This window comes from Alosa sapidissima, chromosome 12 (genome assembly GCF_018492685.1).
Source record: "Alosa sapidissima isolate fAloSap1 chromosome 12, fAloSap1.pri, whole genome shotgun sequence".
In the NCBI taxonomy this organism is placed as follows: Eukaryota; Metazoa; Chordata; class Actinopteri; order Clupeiformes; family Clupeidae; genus Alosa; species Alosa sapidissima.
In genome coordinates, this window is record NC_055968.1 from 33,817,334 (window position 1) to 33,824,833 (window position 7,500).

The 7,500-nt window shown below is 41.9% G+C and overlaps 1 protein-coding gene across 1 annotated transcript in view; it reads right to left on the reverse strand.

The window, feature by feature from the left end:
• The window catches only part of plaat1 (phospholipase A and acyltransferase 1), a 5,908-nt gene extending 2,282 nt beyond the window's left edge, over positions 1 to 3,626 (reverse strand). Inside the window, exons 1-2 of the mRNA XM_042057442.1 lie at positions 3,580 to 3,626; positions 2,674 to 2,726 (exon numbers count right to left, since the gene is read on the reverse strand). Of these exons, the coding sequence (XP_041913376.1) occupies positions 2,674 to 2,703 (30 nt within the window). The 5' untranslated portion in view covers positions 2,704 to 2,726; positions 3,580 to 3,626. The remainder of the gene's footprint in view (positions 1 to 2,673; positions 2,727 to 3,579) is intronic.
• Positions 3,627 to 7,500: the final 3,874 nt, after the last annotated feature.

The following is a 7,500-nucleotide window of genomic DNA, read 5'->3' on the forward strand; positions in this document are numbered from 1 at the left end:
TCCACAACATTAGTCCACAACATCAGTCCACATCAGACCCATCCAGTCCACAACATCAGTCCACAACATCAGTCCACATCAGACCCATCCAGTCCACAACATTAGTCCACAACATCAGTCCACAACATCAGTCCACATCAGACTCCTCCAGTCCACATCAGACCCATCCAGTCCACAACATCAGTCCACATCAGACCCATCCAGTCCACAACATTAGTCCACAACATCAGTCCACATCAGACCCATCCAGTCCACAACATCAGTCCACAACATCAGTCCACATCAGACCCATCCAGTCCACAACATTAGTCCACAACATCAGTCCACATCAGACCCATCGAGTCCACAACATCAGTCCACATCAGACCCATCCAGTCCACAACATCAGTCCACAACATCAGTCCACATCATCAGTCCACATCAGACCCATCCAGTCTACAACATCAGTCCACATCAGACCCATCCAGTCCACATCAGATCACGTTCAGAACCAGCACTAGAACCAGCCTTTAGGCTCACCCAACCCTGACCCCTCACCTTTAGGGTCTCCCAACCCTGACCCCTGACCCCTCACCTTTAGGCTCACCCAACCCTGACCCCTCACCTTTAGGGTCACCCAACCCTGACCCCTGACCCCTCACCTTTAGGGTTCACCCAACCCTGACCCCTTACCTTTAGGGTTCACCCAACCCTGACCCCTGACCCCTCACCTTTAGGGTTCACCGGAGCACTGATGTGTGAGAGGAGACCTCACAATCTTTTGTTCCCAGTGATCAGTGTTTAGACCTCAGAATGCAAACGCTACACACACACACACACACACACACTCATACACTAATGGGCCTCTGTCACTGGCCTATATGACGAGATCTGATGGTAATTATGGCAATTACTCTAATTATGTAAACTACACAAGGGCTGAAGAGTCTTAAACACTGTTAAAGGTGTAGTCAGTGATTATCTCAAGACCAGAACTTTTTTTTTCACATTCAGCCATCATCTCCTCATGACCGCTAGCTGTAGACAGCCCAGGCTCCAACACAATAGGGGCAGCCTGTCTCCCTAACAAAGACAAAGTGTCTCTGGGAATACTGAAGTTAGGGGTGAGATACCTCTGGGAATACTGAAGGTAGGGGTGAGCTACCTCTCTTGTGTATTTCGTTTGGTCCTTGGTTCAAATACAATGTACCTTGTTTTGGACAAAAGCGTTTGCTAATACATTTAAATATAAACACAAACAAGAACGACTTCCGGTGAAATCGCTGACTGCCACCGACAAAAAATTGCTGTTCAGACAAAACAAGATTGCTGGGACTAAAACAAGTAATGATTACTCAAATTCAAACTGCTAGATGAGCCTTGACGTCTTGGTGACAGTGTATATTATATTACGTAAGGGATAATGTATTGTCCGCCGGTAATTATCAGAAAATAAGTCCCGACAGGGAGAACAGAAGCGGAGGGGTTTTGCTTCGACCTAAAGGGACTTATTTTCTGATAATTACCAGCGGACAATACATTATCCTTGTTATTACACGGCTACTTGCCAAAACGAGAAAAGAAACCTAACACAATGAATTTTTAAAAATGATTTTGCTACCATTTCGTGTCTTCCGTTGACAAAATAAATAGTTCGCCACACAGATTGAACTTGACAGTTTCAGGTGTTGCGTGGCAACGTCTTACTAGCTTACTTTCCCAATGAAATTCCATTGCAATAAGCGAACGGAATTCTTGCGGAGGGATATGAAAGACGTTAATCAACCCGTTGCCATTGACAGTGGTGATTATATACTTTGCCGGTGATTTATATAGATTTAACATATGCCCAAACATTGGGAAGGCCCATTCATGTGGAACTTTCTGCAGCACTCTGAAGAGCCGTGTAATAAAAAAAGTGATTTGATTGTGACAATCGAATCATTGTGACAGTAATTACTGGTGAAAATTTCTGTTAATATCTTTGCCCAAGTCTGTTTTTTGAGGACATCATGATTATGGTTATGCAGAGCTGAATTCAGATGCACTCTAAAGTCATCTCTGTGTCTGTCTGACTGGCAGTGTGTGATAGACACAGTGTGTCTGTTTGAGCGGCGTTAGTGTGTGAGAGACCCACGTGTAAACTGGATTTAGATACAGTGTGTCTGTTTGACTGGCGTTAGTGTGTGAGAGACCCACGTGTAAACTGGTTTCAGATGCAGTGTGTCTGTTTGACTGGCGTTATTGTGTGAGAGACCCATGTGTAAACTGGTTTCAGATACAGTGTGTCTGACTGGCGTTAGTGTGTGAGAGACCCATGTGTAAACTGGTTTCAGATGCAGTGTGTCTGTTTGACTGGCGTTAGTGTGTGAGTGTGTGTAAACTGGTTTCAGATGCAGTGTGTCTGTTTGACTGGCGTTAGTGTGTGAGTGTGTGTAAACTGGTTTCAGATGCAGTGTAAAGGCCTCCCCCAGTCTGTGTGACTGGCGTTAGTATGGGACTAGATGGGGTCACACACACACACACACATGTAAGATGATCACTGTTCACCAGTATCGCTTGTCACACACTCATCTCAGGGGACAGACGCGAGATTCGACCGGCTGAATAACCCCACGGCTCCACGGATCTCTCAAGTCCATCACATCAACAGAGGGCTTTGTGAAGAGGAATGAACAAAGAAGCATAACTCACATTATAAGTCTCACTTGGGGGTCTATCCATCCCACATCATGTTTCCACACTTTCTGAAAAAAGAAAAAACAAACAATCCAAACTTCAAAAGGTATTCATAAGAGACAGACCACAGCTCGGAAGTGGAGAGGATATGTACTTATTTAGTGCAGAATGACCTTATCATATGACATATCAGCATTGAAGGTGTTGTTGGAAATGTGTTTAGTCACAGAGAAAGTTATTATGACAAGAGAGGCTTGATGTCATGTCAGAATGGGCAGAGAATGCTGGACTGGGCGGCACAAAGAGAGACGAAGCTGCTACAATGAACACACACAAGCTCTCTCTCTCTCTCTCTCTCTCTCACACACACACACACACACACACACACACACACAGGTCTATGCACACGTGCACGCACACACACACACACACACATACACATACACACACACACACACACACAGAGAAACAATGTTCAGTCTCTTCACCCTGCCCCACAATAGCACTAACAGAATGGAGAAATTGCTAGAGAACAATAACTAATGCTTTTTAAATGTACTTTTTAACAAAACAGAATAACAATAATGCACACAGCACCAATGAATGTAAAGTTGGTATAAGTTAAAAGTATATTTTCCAAATCTATCTCTATAAGACTTTAAAATTTACAAAATTTTACAATTTACAAAACCCATTCTAAATTTAGCAGCCGAGTTATTAAGAACAAAAAAACCCACAGGTAACCAAATGTATATTCTACTTTCTAATCACTAGGCCTCACATAGCAGCTTCACGACATCTTATAACATAAATATGAGAACAATCTTAGACTAAAAGCATGATCCGATTACAACAGGCCTACAAGTTAATAGTTTAGTCTACGAGCACCACGGTGAACTTTTGTGGAACAAAGTTGGCTACTCACTCAAAAAAGAGGATGAGCATTTGAGGTGGCATCTTATCCCTCCATGGCTGGTCCGCGGTGGCCAACGAAAACGCACTGGTCCAAAAAGAGAAGGTTTCACTCAGCGGGCTGCAGGATATTACTGAAAAACACATACAGAGCGGATACCAGTGCAAAACTGACTTGTAAGTCCACAGGTCAGGGGACGTTCGAGACGTGGTGTGGTAAGCTGAGAGAGTAGCACTTCTGCTAGTCCACCGGGTAGCTGTCAACACTCGCACTGATGTCTGTCCCGCAGCGCGGCTGTTTCCATTCATACCCCTGCGCTGACCTATTAGCCTGCGGGAGGAGGCGAGGCTAGGCCTAGCACAAAGGTGGACATTATTTTTTTAAAGAGATGATTATTTGCTCAACCTCATAGATATAATTAAATTGACAGGCTTATGTGGCATAATCATAGACGGTATGCACCCTATTTTATAGGCCTAGCCTAGGCCTGCTGTAGATTTTATAGCAATGATAATGGAATGCCTAACGAGTTATAACGTAGAAGAGTTTCCTTCATTACAATTTAATTGCCACATCAGTCTTATTAGAGCCAGATATAGAGCCAAATATCTTATACTTCCATTGCCTTCATTGGTTGGTTTGTTTATTGCTGTTCTGATATTTAAAATCTCACCTGTTTTTACAGTTTTTTTTACAACTGTTTACACACATTTCCAAAACTGTATTTTCAAAACTCTGCACACAAAACCCAAAATTGCTCACACAAAATGCAAAATGCCTCAAATCTCCAGAAAAATGACACATAACATTCAAAATGCCATGAACACATCTTTATAGCAAACATTCGCCTCACATTATAAACACTTTTGTCAGAATATGACATTTTGGATACATCATCACTGTTGCTCAAAACCTAAAGCTCCTCTGTCTTATTGGCTTTATATGTATATTTCCATACAAGAGTGAAAGTCAACTAGAGAGAAGTTGAAATACACAGTAAAAATGCAAGCAATATTAAAACCAAAAATAGTGATTTTTCCCAAAGAATTTACTGTTGCGAATACATGAATTTACAGCCTACAACAACAACAAAAAACAAAACAAAAATAAAGCACAAGAACAGATGTACATGGAGTTTTGAAAAAGCTGATTTTGCCTAAGACAGAAATTACTGTATTTCCAAAGAAAGAAATGACTGACTATTATCAAATAACTTTGCTTTTTTCAAAGGAGTGTGTGTGTGTGGGGGCTATAGTATAGCCATAATGTCGACTTTTTGTAGAACATTACTCAAAGTATCTGCATTGGTTCTGAACATTTCAACCGGAAATCCTCTAGGAGCAGATTGAAAGAGTCTATGCCTATGCATAGAGAGCATATCTATTCATATACTAAGGCAATGATTGGATGGTGTTCAGTAAAGTAATGAGTGTTTACACATGTGAGGAGAGAGAGTGAATCACTGGTGAAAAAGTGTGGCATTTTCATAGGTTGTGTTTGAAAAACGAAATCAAGTTACAGTACTTCCTTTTTGTGTGTAGGCCTAGGTAGAAAATTGTGGTGTTTTGCAAAATGTGTTTTAGGAAATTGAAAACAGAGTTAAACACTGAGAATTAGTGTATGGTTTTACAGATTTGGTGTGGGAAGATTATGGTGTTTGGAAGACCTGTATAGAAAATTGTGTGACAAGCAAAGATTTAGTGTGTAAACTGTTGAAAAAAAATGTAATTTATTTTCTCACCGACACTCCGTTGTACCCTGCATAACCACAAGATGGCGCATACAACAAGGCTTCTCGTCTAAAGCCTGGACATTCATTCATTAGTTCATTCATTCGTTCGTTCATTCTTTCTTTCTTTCTTTCTTTCTTTCATCCTTTCTTTTTATCTTTCATTCTTAGTTTCTTTACAAAAAGCACACACAGAGCAGTGAAGTGACAAATAGTGACACTGAATCCAGCAATAACAAGTGACAGTAGGTGAGATCAGAAGCAAATATTTGTAAAGTCATGATGGTATAAAAGGAGTACATTGATGTTTGAATGTGGGGGGGGGGGGGGCAGCTGAAGCAGTGAATGTTCTCTTCAGCAAACAGCAGTGAATGTTCTCTTCTTAGTCATTGTCCTGAAGCTGAGAAGGGCACACCATTAGAGAGAGAGAGAGAAAGAAAGAGTGAGAGAGAGAGAAAGAGAGTGTTTTGTGGGTCTGACTCAGACTTCTTTCTGCTGCCACCCACAAACCTCTCTCATTAAAGCTAATTATCCAATCACACCACTCGGTTTCCCCCCTGCCTGTACCCCAACAGCCATTCTCTCTCTTTTTTCCTGCAATAATAAAACAAAAAGAAAAACATGATTTTCCACCCTCTCTTGCAAAACTGGAGGGCAGCAGCTTTCCCTAATAAAGAAACCACAAGATGCTAATGGATTGTGCTGATCTCAAAAGCTAGCAGGGATGCTAATGGTTTTAGCTGATCTCAATGGATAGGAGGCTTGCTAATGGATTGTGCTGTGATTTCAGAAGTTATGGCAGTGGAATGTGGATAAGTCAGGAGCATAGATGCTGATTGATCTGATTTCAGGAGCTATGGATTCCATGCAATGGGCTGATAGAGTTGAGGTCAAGTCACCTTGGCACTGCATTAGAGGGTAGGTTAACGGTGCATTCGTTAGTCGGGGTCAGCCCTACTGTACATATATGTTCACATTTCTAAGATTTTTCTCAAAATTAGGCCCTATGTTCCCACATTTCCCATATTTCTAAGATTTTTCTCAAAATTAAACCCTATGGGCCAGATGTACGTACATTTGCAAATGTAGCGTTATTAGCGTCATGGACAAACCGCAGATTGCGAACGCTGTCAGGCCCAAGTTTCGGTCGTATTTATCAAACTTTCAATCCATAGTGTAAACTGCGCCTTTCTCTGCCTTTCTCCACCCATAAACGCAATTTACGAACGTCCACGACTGAATGGCAGTGCCTACATACAAGCACAGTTGAATGAAGTTAACTGATGACAACATTAAAAAGAATCAAACGTTTAGCGATCATGAAATAATACCATACATGATAAGATGTTAACAAGCAGGGAGATAGGCAGTAGTTCTACTTAAACTACTTGTGCATGTGCATGTAGGCTATGGAAGATTGGTCAAATCTAGCAAGTAGGAAAGTTTAAGTGAATGACGTGAAAGTGAAAGTAAGACATTCAAAAGGCCAACGAAAGTTAAGGTTGCTTTTGATATTAGTACAAATACTTACAAAACTGGTGCTCTAAATAGCGATTCTGTTGTCTTTGAAAGGTTCTCTTATTGACTCATTGAACTGCAATTTGGATTAACACCTGCTTTTACAAGGCGGAAGTATTTAGGCGCAGAATAGACGTGCGCTTTCAGGATCAGTCTTTGTACATACCGCGGGATACATAATTAGGCGCTCTTTACTCTTCCCCTCCCATCTTTTTACGCTAAACTCCCACTTTCCCCTGAATTCTTCCCATGAATGCATATGCATGACATGAAAAACGCAATTAGCCATTTTCAGCTCCCACGACAGGCAGTTTGCGCTTTTACATCATTGCGGCCTGTTTGTACCTCGCAATCATTTTACACGCGTGTTGCGAAACAAATACGCCTGAAGTGGGCGCAAAAGCATTTGTACATCTGGCCGTATGTTCCCACATTTCTAGGACATTTTCAAAATTAGGGTTAGGTTAGGGTTAAGGTGGGAACATAGGGCTGTGCGTTTGTTCGTTAGCGCTGCGTTGGTTAGAGCTGCGTTGGTTAGCGTTGTGTTCGTTAGCACTGCGTTTGTTAGCGCTGGGTTCGTTAGCGCTGCGTTCGTTAGAGCTGCATTTGTTATGGACACCACAGCAGCCAGGGAAGCTGCATCATCCAGAGAAGTAGGTGTACGACGGGGTCAGCATGCAGG